Source organism: Arvicanthis niloticus, chromosome 2 (assembly GCF_011762505.2).
Source record: "Arvicanthis niloticus isolate mArvNil1 chromosome 2, mArvNil1.pat.X, whole genome shotgun sequence".
In the NCBI taxonomy this organism is placed as follows: Eukaryota; Metazoa; Chordata; class Mammalia; order Rodentia; family Muridae; genus Arvicanthis; species Arvicanthis niloticus.
The window spans coordinates 98,725,280-98,744,356 of NC_047659.1; the positions used below are offsets into that span (position 1 = coordinate 98,725,280).

The 19,077-nt window shown below is 43.8% G+C and overlaps 1 protein-coding gene across 2 annotated transcripts in view; it reads left to right on the plus strand.

Annotated features, from left to right (window-relative positions):
* Positions 1-8,856: 8,856 nt before the first annotated feature.
* The window catches only part of Acoxl (acyl-CoA oxidase like), a 281,145-nt gene continuing 270,924 nt past the window's right edge, over positions 8,857-19,077 (plus strand). For both annotated transcript variants that reach the window (XM_076929722.1, XM_076929723.1), the window contains exon 1: positions 8,857-9,042. In XM_076929722.1, the coding sequence (XP_076785837.1) occupies positions 8,918-9,042 (125 nt within the window). In that variant the 5' untranslated portion in view covers positions 8,857-8,917. The remainder of the gene's footprint in view (positions 9,043-19,077) is intronic.

Consider the following 19,077-nt stretch of genomic DNA (forward strand, 5'->3'; position numbering starts at 1 on the left):
CAGTTCCTTTCACTTGCCATTAGGCTTTTAGTGAGTTCTACCTGGCTGAGGTGAGGCTTGTTTCCGTTCCAGTGAGACACTAACCAATTTTTTTTCTTTTGGCATAGGGATTATTATTACTTAAAAAAAAAAAAACTGTATAAATTGCAACTGGTCTACAGTATTACACTACCAGGCTGAACGTGACGATTCGGTGACTCAACTGCTTTGAGCCTTCTTGGGTCTTGAGAGTCGCGAGTTTGTTCTCTTTGCTTAACTAACGGAAATTGCATAGCTGGTGAGCTGGCTCGGTGAATAAAGGCACCCACAAGGTGGAAGGAAAGACCGTGTGTGTGTGTGTGTGTGTGTGTGTGTGTGTGTGTGTGTGTGTCCGTCCAGAGGTTTGTAGGATCCCATGCCTTTGGCCTCTGCCCGCACCTGCACATATTTGATGCACATAAAGTCACACCCACACATATTCGTAAAATAATATTCGTAAAATATTCATAATAATTTTTAAAGAGTCCGGACGTCCAAGAATAAATATTTAACATGTTCATGTGCCATGAGAGTGAGTTGAGAAATAATCTAGTCTTCTCTGCTTCTTGAGTTTTAATAGCTTCCCACTTTGCCTCTCTAGGGCCACTTGACCAAAGCAAATAGAACACAAAAGGCTCATGTGATTACTTACCTTCCTGTTTCTACTGGTCCTGGGAGTGTTTCAGCTCCCTTAAGTTGATAAACAAGATATTGTAGCTTCTTGACAGATAGACATTTTCTAACCTAGAGAAAAGAATTATGAGTGACTTCCCATTTGATTTCTTAGAATTATCTAACTAGAAAGATATTACTGGCATGTTTTTATAGCTGCACACTAAAATATTGTCTGTGATCGTGATATTGGCAGAGATCAGAATTGATAAACACCACTAGAGGGAGTTCCAGGCTCTCGAATTCCTCGTGGATAATAGCAAGCAAAGTAAAAGATTAAGAAGACACTTCCAAGCTGGCTGGTGGTGGCAGATTCCTTTAATCCCAGCACTCGAGAGGCAGAGGCAGCCAGATCCCTGAGTTCCAGGCCAGTCTGGTCTGCAGAGTGAGTTCCAGGATGGCCAGGACTACCCAGAGAAACCCTAAAGAATACACTTACAAAGGAGAATGGCCTGGACCAGAGAGAAAGCTTAGAAGCTCAATAAAGACTGTCCAAAGGATTGGGGCTTTCATGCCACATTTTCTGGAGTTTGGGGTCATTTTCATAGCATGAGATTGCTAGTGCACACTACATTACATGGAGTTGTCTTTACAAATTCACGCTTGGCATGTCTCATTAGTATCTTAGTATTAAAATGTTACTTTCAGGCACCCTGGGGTGTAAATGCAAGTGGCTCTGGCCAGTTCTAAAAGACCCCAGCCTTTCTTTTTGTGGACAGATTCTTCTTATATTGCTAATTTAGCAGCCTTTTTATAAGGCTTTCTGGACTTCACTCTCCACACAGCTCTTAGGCCTTAGTTAGAAGCTGAATAACACCTCGTTTGTCTTCTTGGGAGCAAAGAAAAGGCTAGAGAAGAGGTGAAGTGAACCCAAGTTATCTACAGATGTATACTCTATGTTTAATCTGGGCATACATATTGCTCATTTTCTTACATATTCTTATGCATTATGTATTAGGTTAAGATAATAAGATAGCCTTGACTTATCATAATGTAGCCATTTGTGCTTTCCTATGCAGAGCCTTATTTTATCTGTGCTGGGGAACTCTAAAGGGCACTGTCAAAAAAAAAATGTGGCTGAGTATGACTGTTCAAAATTAACCACGGAGCTGCTGCTCTTTAAACCATGCCTCCAGCCAAACATCCAGTCAAAACTATCTTCTGGGAATCACGGAGGAGCAGCGGCTGTGTGCAAACAGCCACAGGTGAGTCTGCTGTTTTCCCCACAGCTCCCTCCGCGTGTACTCAGTAACCTTGTCACTCCCGAAGATACTGTGGTGGCTGTTACAGGAGGCTTTTCCTCTCCGTGGACATTTGTCTAGAATGTGGGCTAAGAAGAGCCAATAAGCAAAAAGTGCCCAAGTTGTTCCTCTGCCACTTTTGTTCACAATGAGCAAATAGCGTAAGGCAAATAGAGCAAAGCAATGATAAAATTTCCCCTGTCTCTTCTGTTCCACAGAGCAGCTTTTTTTGTTCCTCTCCAAATTTTTCCATTTTTCTTACCTCAAGTTTTGAACAGTAGCCAGGGTCTACTCAATTGGAGAACACCCTCTGCAGTGTCCTCATCAGAAAAAAAAGAACTGTCCCGACAAGCTCCAGGATGCCTTTGAACTCTTAAATTTTGGTTAGATGATTTCTAAAATTTGCACACTCAAATGCTCCCAAGGACAGGCTGTACCTTACTACAAAACCACAGCTTTGGGCTTTAGTGTTCATGCCCTGCGATCTCCATAAAAGCAGCATTTATGAATAATGTCCCAAGTCAGCTGTGTAGTGTGTAATTCAGTTGTGTGAACCTTGGATAGGGTGTTCAGGAGGCTACTAAGAGACATGTGCCCTTGGGCAAGTCGTTAAACATTGTTGGTTATTCATTTGTAGAAGCAGCTTAAAGGAAACCTGAGCATCAAATGCCCAAGGTTATGTGTAACTCACCATAAACCACTGCATGTGGAAAGCCCTATAAATGACCTTGCTGGGGAGGGGGTCAGTCTGTTGCTCCTCCCAGGGCCAAAAGGCCAGGCACAGTGCAGAGGCCAGAAACAATTTTAGGGCCATTCTCTCGTAATGAAGACCTGAACAGCTCTTAGGGAGTAATTCAGATGTCCTCTCCAGTCCACTACAGTCCAGTTCATACTTCTTAGAGGCCAATCATTGTTGCCTTCTTTCATTCCAACCTTTCTGGTCTGTATCTGGTGCCTGTCATGGGTGAGATTTCTGAGCCTGGCCCAGGAGTAATTAGAACCTCTACTCTGGTGCCTTTAACCTCTCCTAGCCTTCTGATGACCTCGAAGGACTCCCAATCCCCAGCTGAGTACTTTTTACTGGGGAGGGGAGTACTTCTTTGTAGGGATGTCTAGAGGCTCCTCAGGGTTCTGGAGAGGCCAACATCTTTGTCTGACTATGCTGCCTGTTAGATTGAAGGCTTTGGGGAAAAGGAAAGAGCTGAGAAGATTTGGAGAGGCAGGAGAGGCAGCTGTCAAACCCCTCAGGAAGCTGCTGGGTGGGGTGGGGGAGTAGACACCCTCTCCATACTAGACCTATGTAGCCATATCAGCAATGTAGCCTCATAGAGGCTCCTGCCACACAGCTTCTCCACTGCATTTGACTGGTCAGAAGTGGTTATCTTACCCACACTAAGCCAATCAAAGTTGTACTAGAATTGCTGCAACTGGAAATGAAGGGGGAAACCAAGGGGAAACGAACGTAGTTTCTTATGGTTGGAGCTGAGAACTGTGAGGTTGGGGGCCTGTTGGTCTCTGTTGTTCTTACTTTCAGGTGGGTTTTCGTCTGTCCTGAGAATGGAGAAACAGAGAAAGACAGACAGGGAGAGGGAGAGGGAGAGGGAGAGGGAGAGGGAGAGGGAGAGGGAGAGGGAGAGGGAGAGGGAGAGGGAGAGGGAGAGGGAGAGGGAGAGGGAGAGGGAGAGGGAGAGGGAGAGGGAGAGGGAGAGGGAGAGGGAGAGGGAGAGGGAGAGGGAGAGAGGGAGGGAGAGGGAGAGAGGGAGGAGAGGGAGAGGGAGAACAGATAGCTAGCTGAGACAGCTGGTTCTAGTGGTTTGTGATACTCTTCACACCAATGATCTTCTCCAGTTGTGCCCAAGTTTCCCTTGAGTTTTGTGAACTGAAGCATTTTCATTTTGCTGAAAAGAATTCAAACAAGTTTGTTTATAACTGAGAGTGGCTTGGATAACAGCACTGGAGAGTGACTGGATAACATGACTGAGAGAAGCCTCATTTTTGCCTGCTCTCTCTCTCTCTCTCTCTCTCTCTCTCTCTCTCTCTCTCTCTCTCTTTTTCTCGAGACAGGGTTTCTCTGTATAGCCTTGGCTGTTCTGGAACTCACTCGGTAGACCAGGCTGGCCTCGAACTCAGAAATCCACCTGCCTCTGCCTCCCAAGTGCTGGGATTAAAGGCGTGCGCCACCACCGCCCGGCTTTTTGCCTTCTCTTTATCCCTCTCCCCCTTCCTCTCTCTCTTCATATACACATCAAACATGCATATGGGTGTGGATATGAACACACAAATATACGTAAACACATACACAAACACATACATACATACAAACACTTTTTTTGACTCATTTGGAAGAAATTGTGCCACTAAATACTTCAATTTGCTTTCAAACACAGAACACTCAAAACCACAGTGCTATGATCAAAATCAGAAGCCAAAATGGGTGCAATACTGTTACACAGACCGTCTTACTTTACTTTCTCCAGTTGCTTCTAGGTTTCAGCAAACCACTGTGCAGCAAAGTTTGGAATCACTGGCCTAGGAGGAAGAGGAGGTTTTTGAAAATTCAAGTGTCTATGCTTAACCTTTAGAATATGGGTCTGTTGGGAGGACTGTGTGTGTTTGTGCCGTTGAGCCTTTAAAAAAATTCTAGTTCACTCTGATATGTAGTTAATGCAGAAATCAACTACCTAACCCAACAGTGGTTACTTCCTCCCATTTATTGGCTCAAGATCAATTTGAGGTGGGGGTACTAGTTTGAATAGTATTCCCAACACACACAAAATATGTTTATCTGTAACCTCAGAACGCCTTCTTCTTTGGAAATAAGGATTTTTGCATATGCAATCAAATTGGGAAGTCACTGTGGATTAGACTGAGCTCTTAACCCAGGGACTGGTGTCCTGAGAAGACAGAATTTTGAAAGTAAACACAAGGGAAGAAGGACACATATGATTAAGGAAGCTATTAGCATGATATGATGTAACTACAAGCCAAGGAATGCCAGGGATTTCTGGAAACCACTAGAGTCTAGGAAGTGGCAAGAAAGGATTTTTCCTTGGAACTCACAGGGATAGGGTACCACTGCCATTTCAACTTCACACTGGGAGCCTTCATATCCACGAGGGAACAGTTTTCTGTGGCTAACCTACCAGTTTGTGGTATTTCTGTGGCGGCTCCAGGAAATTAAAACAGTGGCCATTGGATCTATTGAATTTAGTCAAAGTTACTCAAAGGCAACTTCCCTAAGTCATTTATTTCACAGCTTCTCCTTGTTAATATTAAAAGATTTGCAGGAAGTTTATTGGCAATGGATCTTATGATTCTTACTGCTTTGGCCACGTAAGAGGATGATGATTCTCTGGCCCTTGGAGGTAGGTGTGGCATGTGAAAAGATTCTAATATCTTCCAGGATAGGCCAAATTATTTGTGTCATCTCTGGTAAAGGTGTGGGAACACTCTTGTGCTCTGATACAGAAACTCAGGATGTTTCAGATGGTATCCTTTGGAGCTGTGTGGCCTGGGAATGAGGAGGGAGCTAAGGTCTACTCATCACAAAGGTCCAAGCTGAACTTTTGATGCTCTCCCTGTCACAATGCAGAGTTTGGGGGGTCTTGAGTGTTAATTAACCTTTTTCCTAAAAACAGCACCCGCACTCCCTCCCTTCAAACAAACAAACACCTTCTCCACTCCTCGGGTTATCTTTTACTAATAGAAAGAAGTTACAAAACAGTTACCTTCCCTACCCCTAAAGATCCTACGTTCTTTATTCCGTTTTACTCTATTTGCAAGATGATTATCTTTCTTTTGCTTTGTTGAGAGAGGATCTCAGGTAGCCCAGGATGACCTTGAACTTGTGACCTTCTGCCTTCCTGTCTCCAATGCTAGAATTACAGGTATGTTTCACCATGCATGACCAACTGTGTTTTTTCTAAGCCCAATTCTTGCTAAAAGATGACTGTCAAATGTAGTAGCAGTCAAAACAATGTTCCCTTTGTGCTTTTGGTGTCTGTTGGAGCTGTGTGTTCATTAGACACGCCATAGACCAATGACAGCTTTGTCTAATTCCTATCATTCTTTTAGAAGTGTTAAATATTTATTCACTTTATTTTATGTGTATGAGTATTTTGCCTACAAGTGTGTATGCACCACATATATGCCTGGTACCCATGGAGGTCGGAAAAATGCATTGATTCACCTGGAACTGGAACTACAGATGGTTGTATGCCACCATATGGGTGCTGAGAACTAAACTTGGGCCCTCTACAAGAGCAAAAGGTGCTCTGAACTGCTGAGCCAACTCTCTATCCTCATCACCTATCACTTCTGCCAGGTGTGGTGGGCACTCAGGAGGCAGAGGTAGGCAGATCTGTGTGAGTTTGAGGCTAGCCTGGTCTACAGGACAGCCAGGGCTACATAGAGAACCCCTGTCTCAAAAAACAAAAACAAATGATCAAACAATCTCCTTCTAAAACCATTCTTTCTGCCCACATACTATATATATATATATATATATATATATATATATATATATTTTACACAGACACATATTCTTAGGTTCCAGAGATTAGGGCATGTCCTGGCCGGAGCTGCTGCTCCAGTCTGAGGGTCAGGGTCTAGCAAGAGAGAGAGAGTGGGGATGGAGGGGCAAGAGACATGAAGAATGAAGGCAAGACAGGGTGTGTGGTCAAGTCTCTTGTCTCGTTTATTGAAAGGAAATTCTGGGTATTTATAAACACAAGCAAGGGAACACAGCTGAAGACACTTTACCAGGTGCACCTTGCAGCTGGGGGCACTGACAACAAAACAAAATATATGAGCAAAGCAAGATGTTTATCAGAGTGTGCTCAGCTGTTGTGGGGCTGTTGAAAACAAGTCTCTTGTCAGGGAATATGGCCTGAGATGGCTGCAAAGATAATAGCTGCTTTCTGCTAGGAGTCGGCTCCCAACAAGGGCAAAACATTATTGATGGGCTATTTGTTTGTCTACCATGTAATCTGTATAACAGCATGTAGCAATACCCAACTGATGGGGAAGAATTTTCACATAACAGGAATCTCATATATATGTATACATATATTCGAGAAATGTATGTATGTGTATGTATATATAAAAATATTTAATTTCACCAGTAACATTCTTCCAGTATCTTCTATAGACTATGTAATGCACAATTCTTCAAAAACTTAGGTTTCCCCACTTCCACTTGAGCTGAATGCTATGGAAGATAACATAGTCACTCGTCTTTCTAGTTTCTAGGTCTCTAGGCCAGGAGAAAATACATCCTGACTTGACAAAGTGCCTCCTGCCGGGACTTTGGACTTGATACTATGATAGTGTGGGGTCTCCTTGCCTCCCTTTGGGAAGAGGAAGTGCAGTTTACCTGTGGAAAGCAAAGAGTAGCTGGAGGAGCAGCTTTAGCAACCTCTAGCACTGCTCATAGATTGATTTGGGTGTTGGCCTTCTGGCTGTGCCTAGGGTATTGCCTCCTCAGAGATGCTTTCCTTTATTTGGAATGTATGGTACTTGGCATTGCAACATCTGTTCTACAGACTGGGGGAGACGAGAGTAAAAGAAAAGATAAAGAGAATACAGAGAAATGATAGGTAGGTAGATAGATAGATAGATAGAGCAGACAGAATGGCCCTTTTCAGTGAAAGTGAAGCCACTTCACTTTCAGAACTCTCCCACTTCCTGGATTTCTGTTATGTAGGAATCCCTTGCCATCTGTTGGGTACTGCTTCATGAATATGGTGTGGTAGACAAACAGATGACCCACCAATAACGTTTATGGCCTAACCTCTGGAACCTAAGAATATGTGCTCTTCTTTGGCAAAGGGGGCATTGCTGAAATGACCTAAGTTAAGGATATTGAGATAGGAGGGCTGCCCTGTGTTAACAGGTGGGATCAATGTAAGTGAGTCCTTTTAAGAGGGAGGCAGGAAGGTCAAAGTCAAAAGAAGAAAAGAAATTGGAATGCTTGAAGCCGAGGTGGGAGTGGTGGTCTTTGAGGACAGAGAAAGGAGCTAAAGGGCAAAAATACAAGTAACCCCCCAAACACTTGAACCAAAGCCATGGGATCAGATTTCTGTCCAACAACCTCCAAAGGGAATCCAGTCCTACTGACACCTTAATTCCAGCCCTGGGAGATCCAGTTTAAACTTTTGACTTCTGGGACTATAAACAATTATATTTTTGCTGTTTAAGGCAACCCACTTATGGTAATTTGTGAGCTGAAGAAAACTCCCGGAGGCTGTATCTGCTGGCCTAAAGATTGCACAAAACAGCCTTTGAAAGGAAGGGAGACATTTTCTTGCACATGACTACAGCAATAATGGGTGGGGGAGAGAGTGAGAGAGAGATAGAGGTGTGTGTGTGTGTGTGTGTGTGTGTGTGAGAGAGAGAGAGAGAGAGAGAGAGAGAGAGAGGCAGAGAAAGAGACAGAAAGAAAGAGAGAGAGAGAGAGAGACAGAGAGAGATATTCTTGTTAGGTGAGTTGAGTGTTCATTATCTTCTATCTATAACTCCCAACTACCTTGTACTGCCGTCTGTTGGTTGGTACCACCTCCAGATTGAAGACACATAATGTCCAGTTTGGGGTGGTGGGGTCTTAGCAGAAGCCTTGGGAACCATGCAGAATGGCTGGCCGTGTGGTTCTGTTAAGTGGATGAAACGCCTTAGTACTGAGTATCCTTCGTGGCCCAGAGTCATCAGACTAGCACCTCTTTTAAGTATCTGAAACTTGCTTCTAGTGACCCACAGATCTGGAGGGACAACTTACTGGAGTTAAAGTGCAGTTCCTGTTAAGGTCAGAACAGTGGTGGAGCTCAAATGCTCTGGACAGCTCTTTGCCTCAAAGAAGGGAGGGTGCAGGAGGCTTGTGACAGACAGGTAAGGAGGGAGGAGACAGTCTAGTGGAATGATAAGTAGGAGGACCCAGAAGCCAGGAGATTAAGAGGAGGTTTACAGAACCTTGTGCACCCTCAAGCACAAAGATGGAGCAGACTTCGGACCTGGGGCTTGGGGACTCATCGCTGCACCGCTACTTGGATGGAGAATTCTGGAGCCTTAAGAACGAGCTTCGCAGAGCCCTAGGGAACTCTCCTCTCTTCCAGCCCAGGTACTTAGTGGAGTCGCGACTCTTGTTCGAGCCTAGGTTAACTGTTTTGCTCCTGGTGAGGCTGGATGGGGTGTGGACCGCTCCTTAGGGACAGCCGACCGCATCCTTACCTCTGATAAGGAAGGGATCTCCTAGCAGAAGTGTGGTCACAGCCCGCCGCCGCCGCCTTACACTCTCCACTACTGCCGCCACTACAGCTCTCTCCAAAGATTCCAGGTTAGTTAAAGTGTGAGCTCCCCAGGGGTAGGGGCTGAGACTCACTATGCATCTTGTTCCTGCCTGGCCTATTAGAGTCCCACCTGTGGCTGGCAGAACCGAGGAAAAACAAAGATCGGTGCGCAACTGGGATGGACACACCGCTGGGGAGGGGTGCAAAATGAAGCCTCTGGCTGGCTCTCATAGTAGTGAATTCTGCACTGAGCAACTGAGAAAGGGCAAGCGGGCCATGTTGGCTGTGGGAAGGAGGTGCTAGATCCTTGACACCTTTGGTTCCACCGCAGACCTAACTAGGAGACCCAGGGATTGGTGCAGCTTAAGTTTATGGATGTAGAAAAATAGGGTTCTCTCTCCTATGTTCTGCCGTGTGATTGACCCTGTTTCAGGAATTCTGAAAAACCCGATTGCAGCCACTTTGGAGTATTAGCATAATAAAGTCCTGACTTAGAATATGTCAATACCACCCATATAATCCTACTACTTAGGAAGTGGAGGCAGGAGAATCAGAAATTCAAGTTCATTCTCAGCTGTGGATGTCCAGGCCAGCAGAGGCCATAGAGACCCTGTCTCAAAACCAAACTAAACCAAACCAAACCAAACCAAACCAAACTACCCCCAAATCAAAAGCACCCTAAAACCAACAAAACTAAATGAAAGTCAGTATGTTCCAGGAAGAATTAGCCGAGCCCTCCTGCCCAGGTAGCTCAAGTTTGTCTCTCAAGAGAGGTCTGGGCAGAGAGAGGGTGGTCCTCCAAGTGCCCTTTGAGAAGCCCCTAGGTGCATCTTTGAATGTCTCCCTCACTTCTCATCCCTTTTGCTCATTCTTTAGGTCATGGTCCTCAAAGTGTGGTCCAGGTATCTAGAGGGTACCCAGGACTGCTTCAGGAAGTTCATCAAGGTCAAGATAATTTCTATAAATGTCCCAAGATGCCATTGGCTCTTTTCATGAACACATCCCCACTGATGCACAGTAATAGGTTCCAGAGACAACATGACTGGCAGTATTCTCTAGACTAATTGGGAACATGAGATTCCACCAGCTTTCTGTTAAGATAGACATTAAAAAATTTTATGAAAATGCAGAACAGCTTTACTTTTCTTCTTAACTTTGTTTTGTTTTGTGAAACAGTTATTTTCATAAAATACACTTAACAAATATATTACATTTACTTTTAAATTAGTTAAGGGTTTGAAACTTTTTCTGTAAAGATATCTAGGAGGATAAATATTAATAAATATAATTCAACCAAACAAAAGCAACTGAGGGGCCTCATTTTAGGAGTTCAGGAGACCCTTTAGCCTGTATTCACTTATGTATCACCCAACCTTTATTTCTGGGCAGTTGGCTCTTGGCTGTTTCTATTTGGATAACTGCATTTTAAAACATGGAACAGAATTCTAAGATCTAAACCACTATTTAGGCCAAATAACAGATTACCTACTTAAGTATCAGCCTTAAGTAGGTAAGTAGTACCTCTTAGGGACAGAGGTAATAGGCAAGCCTGGATTGCAAAACCTCCAGGTAGCTGACTACCTGGGTGTAACATTGGGGTAATTCTCAACCCCCTACTCACAACACTGAGCTTCTGGCTGAGAGTGTAACTCAGCTGTAGGGCACATTTAACAGACTCAATTGACAATACCACAACAAAAGAAAACACACCTAGCTCCTTAGTTGTTCTGAAGCATAAATGGAACACTCTCAAGTAAGCATTCTGAAAACATTCTATTGCTACGATGAAACACCACGACCAAAAGCAAATTGGGGAGGAAAGAATTTATTGGCTTACACTTCCACATCACTGTTTATCATTGGAGGAAGTAACTCAAGCAGGGCAGGAACCTGGATACAGGAGCTGAGGCAGAAGCCATGGAAGAGTGCTGCTTACTGGCTTGTTTCCCATGACTTGCTCAGTCTGCTTTCTTCTAGAACCCAAGACCACCAGCCCAGGGATGACACCACCCACAATGGTCTGGGCCTTCCCTTGTCAATCACTAATTAAGAAATGCCCCACAGGCTTACCTGCAGTCTCATCTTATGAAGGCATTTTCTTAATTGAAGTTCCCTCCTCTCAGATGACTTTTAGCTTGTGTAAGGTGACATAAAACTGCAGCACAAGTGCATCTTTCTCCTTCCCTTTTACATATACAGGGAAAAAGACAAAACCCCACTATCCCAATAGTTTGCCATTCTTATTTGTTTATTTCATAATCTCAGAATCATAATAGCATAGATGACATTTTTACTGTCCCTCCTCCAATGACTCAAGATTCTGATACCTATATTGAAAGGTCCGGGACTCCCCAGAAAGGGGTCCACTTAAGTCACAGGATAGCACGCACCCAAAGGACACACGAGAGACCGTCTTGATGTAAAGCACATGAGGTGGTTTATTAAATCAGAGCTCTGGGCCAGCCCATATCCCCATATCTCACATAGGGGATAGAGGGACTGACCTCGTGGCTCAGGGGCATAGCGCTTATATATGGGCGGGGTAGGGAAAAATCGAACTTTCGCGTGGGTGCACAGGATTGGTTGTTTTACCTTTTTTGAACACTAGTAGGCCGTACCATGGGGCAGGGTGTAGTTCTTCCTTTGGCCAGTCAGTTTCTGGGATGTTCTTAACAGGCCTTTGTACTGTAACTCCCCCCTCCTCTGTAACTAATTAGATGGACCCAAACCTGCTGGCAGGTGCTTTTCTGCCCAAGGTCTAAGGCGAAAAATTTACACATATTTCATAAGATGGCCTTTATAATTTTTCACTCTACAATATGAAAGTTGACTTTGTGCCACCAGATTTAATCTTTATGAGGTTAGAAAAACAGGGCTCTTATTTCTGGATGAATATTCATTCTGCTATTGCAAAAGTCACCTACCATGAAACCTGTCTGGCCTGTGGTCAATCCCTAACCCCACCCTCCTTCAGTGAGCCTTGAAGTTCAAGTAGGTGCTAGGGATGGGGTGGGGATTATGGCAACCCAGTTCTTTGAGTGCTCTGTGCCCATCGGGAAGTTTCTGTAAGGTCAGACACTCTCAGAGCATGAGTCTAGGAAACACTTTTCACCCCCCCAAAAAATAATTATGAAACTTCCTATATACTGAGATGCTCACCACAGCAGGCCTTTGTTCTTAAATTGCTGGACCTTGGCAATCAGGATTTGTGTGGACTCAGCCCACTGCCCACTCCTCAAGAATGGTCTTGTCTCCCTCAAAGACTTACTTCCGAGACAATTTCCTTACTCTTCACTCTGTTAGAGTCCTCTAGGCTCTGGGATTCTGTAACTTGCTGAAGTCTATTTCTTTTCTGCCGTGCATGTGATGCCTGTGATGATAGCAGTAGAGGTAGGCCCTTGAAGAGGTAGACCCTACCAGAAAGTCATAAGATATTCTCTGGCTTCTTGTTTTTCTATGTCTTTGTTATATTTCTTGACAAAAGAAATGGAAGGAAAGTTTATTTTGGCTCACAGTTTCAGGTTTCAGTCCATCACTGTGGGGGAGTCAAGGCAACAGGAGCTGGAGGAGACTGCTCATGTCATAGCCACAATCAAGAAGTGGAGAAGAATGAATATCTGTGCTCAGCTTTCTCTCTCTCCCCTCCCCCTCCCTCTCCCCCTCTCCTTACTCCCCCTTCCCTCTCTTTCTTTCCACTGTTTAGGATCCCAGCCTAGGGAATGGGCGGGCCTTTGTACTCAGTTTGCATAATCCTCTAGAAACTTGCCCAGGAAACCACCTACCAGGTGATTCTGGTTCCAGGCAAGTTGGTATCTAAAACTATCACACCATGTTTAAATATGATTGGCACCCATAGGTTCATATTACTTCCATGCTTAGTCTGAAATTGGTAAACTGTTTGAAAAGGATTAGGAGGAATGGCCTTGATGGAGTAGGTGTGACCTCGTTGAAGGAAGTGTGTCTCTGCAGGTGGTCTTTAAGTCCCCCCCCCCCATGGTGCTCACTCTTGTGTGTTCTCTCTCTCTCCCTCCCTCCCTCTCTGCCTGCTGCTGCTTGTAGATCAAGTTCTCAGCTGCTTCTCCAGCACCATATCTGTCTGCTTGCTCCCACACTCCCTGCCATGATAATAGACTAACCCTTTAGACTGTAAGCCAGCCTCCCATTAAATGTTTCCTTTTTAATAAGTTGCCTCGGTCATAGTGTCTTTTAACAGAAATATAACAGTAAATGAGGCATCATGTAGGTTTTGGTTTTCCAGCCTTGTGATGATACCCACCATGTTTCTCTTTGCCAGAGCTAAGCAAAAGCTGGCACCATTACCTTGCCTCTCTCTCTCTCTCTCTCTCTCTCTCTCTCTCTCTCTCTCTCTCTCTCTCTGTGTGTGTGTGTGTGTGTGTGTGTCAGCTCAAACCTCTTTTCTTTACAAACTATCCAAATTCAGTTATTTCATTATAGTAAGAGAACCTCATACAAGGCTTCTTATTGGGGTTTGATGAACATGGAAAATGCAGTGCTGGAAATGAGAGATATGCTTGAAACTTTTCATTTAGTTTACTGGCAAACAGGCTCTGTCACAGCATTCTGGTTGGTGAGTGGTTGCTGTCACTTAGGGTGTGTCACACGCTTCAGACAGACAATTTCAAGATCTCCTATTAGATGTCTCTGCTCCTTTAAGGCCTTGTAATGCTTCACAAGGCTTTCTTTAACTGTTTCTGGCTATTTCTATATCTCCGTCTTTCTCTTCACATCTTTTCACTTTCTTCCTTGGAATAATTCATCTTTTTCTTCCTGATTTTTCACGTTTAGTTCTTTTTCTCAGTCTTATTTATCCAATATATTTCATAAGAGTCAAATAATATTTGATAAAGTTTTCTTAATGGTTCCTTCTCCAACCACATTTAAAAAATTGTGCTAAAATATATGCAACATAATTTTTTTATTACTGCAAACTTTATATATGTCTACACATTAATTGCATTTTTACTGTTGGGCAGTGACCACCATTCATCTCCAGAACGTTCTTATCTTCTTAAACTGAAACTCTACCCATTAAACCCAAGTTTCCCCTTTTCTCTTCTCCAGCTCCTGGTAGCCATCATTCTAATTTGCTCTGAATTAGATTGTTGTAGATAACACACAAGGGAGGAATCACTCAGTACTGGTTCTTTGTGATTTACTGGGACAGACATGATCCGAAGGAGATATAAGTATTCTCCTTCTGACTAATGAATGCCCACCCCTTGAGGGCTATTGCTGCCTCCCAAGGCAAATGGGAATGTGTGGCTATATTTATGCTTTCTCTGAGACAAGCATGCTACTGGCATCATTTTATGTTGTGAAGTAGTCTCTCAGCAAAGATATTCCTCTCTCTCTAGTGTGTGTGTGTGTGTGTGTGTGTGTGTGTGTGTGTGTATGTGTCTGTGTGCCTGTTTTAGGTAGTTTGTGTATGTATGGAAGTCCCAGTAATGAAATACTCACAATTAAGCTTCAGAAAGTAGTTTCTTCCCACCTTCTCTCTCCTTCATTTCTCCCTTTTCTCCTCTTTTCTGTCTGTCTTTCAGAGAAGAGATAGGATTTAGATAACATACATTGATAATTGTTCAGGTGTTTGCTTCAATAATATTTAGTGTAGTCAATGTTTTGCAACCAACACTTTGACTTCATTCCAAAGTTTAAGCACTCCTGAAAACATCTTGTAACCATTACATAATCACTTTGTGTTCCGCCTCCAGTCTTTCCACTGGAAACTAGTGATCTACTTTGTGTCTCTGAATTTGCCTGTTCTGGACTGGAGAGAGGTGGCCAAGGTGTTTCTAGGCCTTCATAGGTCACCATACTCTTTGACTGGCTAGGAAGAGGAGCAGCCCCTCAGAACACTTCACCTCATTCTTTCTAGGTCACCCACAGTCTCTGTGTCATTACTCTGGCTTTAAGAAATTTGCTCCCCATAACCAGACCTTAGAAGCCCTCTCTTCTGCTTTTTCTGATGCTTCCTTCTGCAGAAGCCCTGTCACCAGGAGGGGGATTCATGTTCTTTTTGTTGTGTTTCCAGGGACTGGTGAAACAAGCTGGTGGTGTGCTCTAAGATCTTCATTGCCTCCAGGCTTCCATATACCTAATTAATTGAGAAAAAGTCATGCTCAGAATTCAGACTTCCTCTCTTAAAATAGTGCATGCATATACTACTTCCTGCTTTCCACCCCATGGAGAACTTTAACAGTTTAGTAACTGAAAGGGACTGGGAACATAGCCCAGGAACAGGATGCTTGCTTAGAATGTACAGGTTCTGAGTTTAATCCCAGTACTATCATAATGGTAATAATAGTATAATTGACATAATAATTATTAGTATTTGGCAACTGAGAATATCTTGTGATTACATCAGCTAAAAGAAAAATATATATTTCTTCTTTAGTTTAAAGACTTCTGGGTAGCAATTTCTTCTGAGATGAAACATTCCATCTTTGGGGGAAGCTCTTTAAGACTCAGGGATTTTTGGGGGGAGACAGGATTTATTTGTGTGCCGTGGACTGTCAAGATTCAGGGAGTTTTAAAGAAGGCTCTTAAAGATTTAGAAAGTGACAACCTAACAAGTCCCAGAAAGTCCCTAAAAGTTACAGATTCATAAAAACTCTTCTCCACGAGGTTGTATAAGCAATAAACACTGCCTAGGAAAGGAGGCGTTCTGACTTCAGGAGCTGCTGTTGAGTCATGGTGTCAGGGGTTTAGCTGTCATGAGTCATCACTAATGACATCACTAGTGGGGCTGGGAAGGGCCCCATTCTCCTGAAAGTAATCCCCCACACATTCTCCTGTAAGTAACTCCAATAAACTCAATGCTTTATCAAGTTGGACTTCGGTGGTTTTATCAAATCACTGTATTTGTTTCCTTTCAGGGTGAATAGATTTCTGTTCACATCTATAGGAATACTGCCACACAACCCATGTAAGAATATACATGTACTTCCAAACAAAGATGCAGAATAAACATCAAAGTTAGATATGGAAAGCCTTCAAAATACCGAGTGTATGGGAGTGACCAAGGGAAAGATGTTGTTGCTTCGTGCTGGGAAAGCAGAAGTCTGTCTTATCAGTTCCCTTCCCAGTGATTTTGTCTGCCTTCTCTGCATTTTTCACAATTCTCCCTTATTGTCAATTTTAATATCCAAGTAAATTATAAAATATATACATTATGTAGACATATATAGGCTTATGTGTTCTGGGTCCAAACCCCTTGGCAGGGAGAAGGCAGGACTCTGCAGACTAGTATTTCTTAAATTTTCTGCAAAACTAGGACTTGGTAGGATAAGGAGATCTGGGCATCTTATGTTAATGCATTGTGAAAGTCCCTCTCCTTCATCCCACCCACTCTTCCGCCTCTGCTTCTCTCATGAAAGTCTATTCACTAATGGGGCAACAGATGAGCACTTACTGTCCCGCCCCAGGTGCCATTTTGAGTGCAGTAACATTCAAACCTTTTAGGGACCTCTTCTACCTCTAGGTGTGACTCATAGGACTGGAGTGCACGCTGCAGGTTTGAGCATTGCCTCTGAGGGCCATAGCTGCTGACTTTGCATCAGGCAGAGAAAGTCTACCTTCAGTCAGGCCTTGTCTCTGCACCTGTCCAGCTAAAGAAGCTGCAGGTGGGTGAGGTGGGCGGAAGCGGGTGGGAGATGGAGAGGAGAGAGGAAGAGGTAGGGAGGTCTAGGGATTGAGGAGAGGTGGCAGGAAGGGACATAAGAGGAGGAGCCACCAAATGAAAGAGACTAAAACCCCTGCCTATGAAAGAGACTTCATTGCCAAGGGGTTTGGACCCAGAACACATAGACCTATACATGTCAGCATAATGTCTATATTTTATAATTTACTTGAATATTAAAGATGGCAATAAGGGAGATTTGTGAAAAATGCAGAGAAGGCAGACAAAATCATTGGGAAGGGGACTGATAAAATTTGGTAATTATAAAAAACAATTATGTATCAAATTTAAGGAATTCCTTTAACGATGCTGGTGAAGCAGTCTTCTTTCCCTTTGCTTCCCTTCCCAAGGAAGCACAGTAATCGTTTGCCCTCCCCACACTCCCTGTCAGCATCATGTAGCTTTTACTTTTGGGCACAATATGTGATTTGGGGAAAGCTGACCTGTCACCTCACTGCAACCTGACACTTGTAACCCTGTCTCCTTGCCCCCTTTTACCCCTCCTCCCCCAACTTGACAAGCTATTTCAGGCATAGCCATTCTCTGGCCACCAGGTCATGTGTCCTGGTTTTGGCCAATGAGATAGAAGGAGATGCTTTTGGGTTGCTCCTGGGAAAGATACTTCATTGATTATTTCAGAGATCTGTCAGCAGTGCATGATTTGTTGTGAACAGGATAGAGTTGACATGAAGCTGTTCCTCCTGCAGCCAGTTAGTTAGTTACAAGGGAAGCCAGCTTTAGTATGAAGTGACCCACAGAGAAGAGCAGAGGGACACTAGGCTTTGAAATATCCTTGAGTCACAGTCAAACTGCCCCAGGGCCTACCCCAAAGTCAGGCCTTCTTAGTTTTGTAAGGAAGAAAGCTCTCTTTGCTATCCAAATGATTGTCAGTTGCTTGCACTAAAAGCATTCTAGTTAGCATTAAGTAGTGACTCCCCTCAGTTCCAGAGTTGGAACTCAGCTTCCAGTAGCTTCAGGAGTGGAAGCCTGAGTTCAGTGCACATGAATAACGGGAGCAGTCCCCTTGTTCTCTCTCTCTCTCTCTCCTGCCTTTAGCTCTGGGTACATGGCCAAGACTTAGCAACCAGGCAGGAAGACAGCGGCAGTGTTATTTCTAGCTTGGCCTCAGTCCACCATCTCTGACACATTGGCAGTCATCTATCCTTGAGATGGCCACTGGAGCTGAAAGCAAGGACTGGCTCTGGCTAGACAGTGTTTGCTCAGATCTGGAATGGAGTCACCAAGTAGAGCCATGAGATTGGGAGGGAAGAAATGAGCATCTGAGCATCAGGTGAAGAAACCTGAGGTGACACAACTCAGGTGACAGAGCAGAAGCTAATAGATGCTAATGCTACTTACAAAGATGTGGCTCTTAGGAACCATAACCAATAGCAAGAACTTCTGCCAAGGATTTTCCCAACTGCAGCTTGTTAAGATGAGTTACACATACAGCTTGTGTTGCCTTTAAAGGCTTCCTTCCTATAACATGTACAACCTGTATTATAAAGCCCTGCTACTCCAGGAAGAAATCCCATGGGGCATTCCTTAGAGAGCATCCCTCTGTTTGTTATTTAGGATAGTAATAGACAATATATCTGCTTTAATGGAGCCCTTTTTGAGACTGGTGAACAAGTAAAGAGGTCACTGAGACCTGTTCCTCTCTATTCTAAAGATGTTGCAATTCTGAGCATTTGGGGGCTGTTTCTTAATTAAAGATAGCCATACTCTGTTGAGATCATAAAACTTCAAACCCCCTTTGGGTCTCTGCAAGGGCTTGAGATTCTTTTGCCACCACCTAGTAGAGTGTTTATGTTCATCTCCTTTGTTGTGTGAAGGTCTCTGTGTATGTATGGGGTGGGTATGTATGTGTGTAGGGGTAGATAGTTAAAATGTGTATGTATGTGGTGGATAGGTATGTGTGTGTATATGGGGTGGGAAGGTATGTATATGTATGAGGTGGGTAGACAAGTATGCAGATGTGCACACATGAGTGCACATGTGTATGTGCTTGGGTATGGAAGCCAGAGGACAAACTCTGGTGGTGTTCATCAGGCCTTGTCTACTGTTTTGTTTCAGGCAGGGTATTGTTAAGTAGACTGACAACTGAGCTCTGGTCCTTTGCAAGAACAGCAGCTCCTAACTGATGGGCCATCTCTCCATCTCCTAG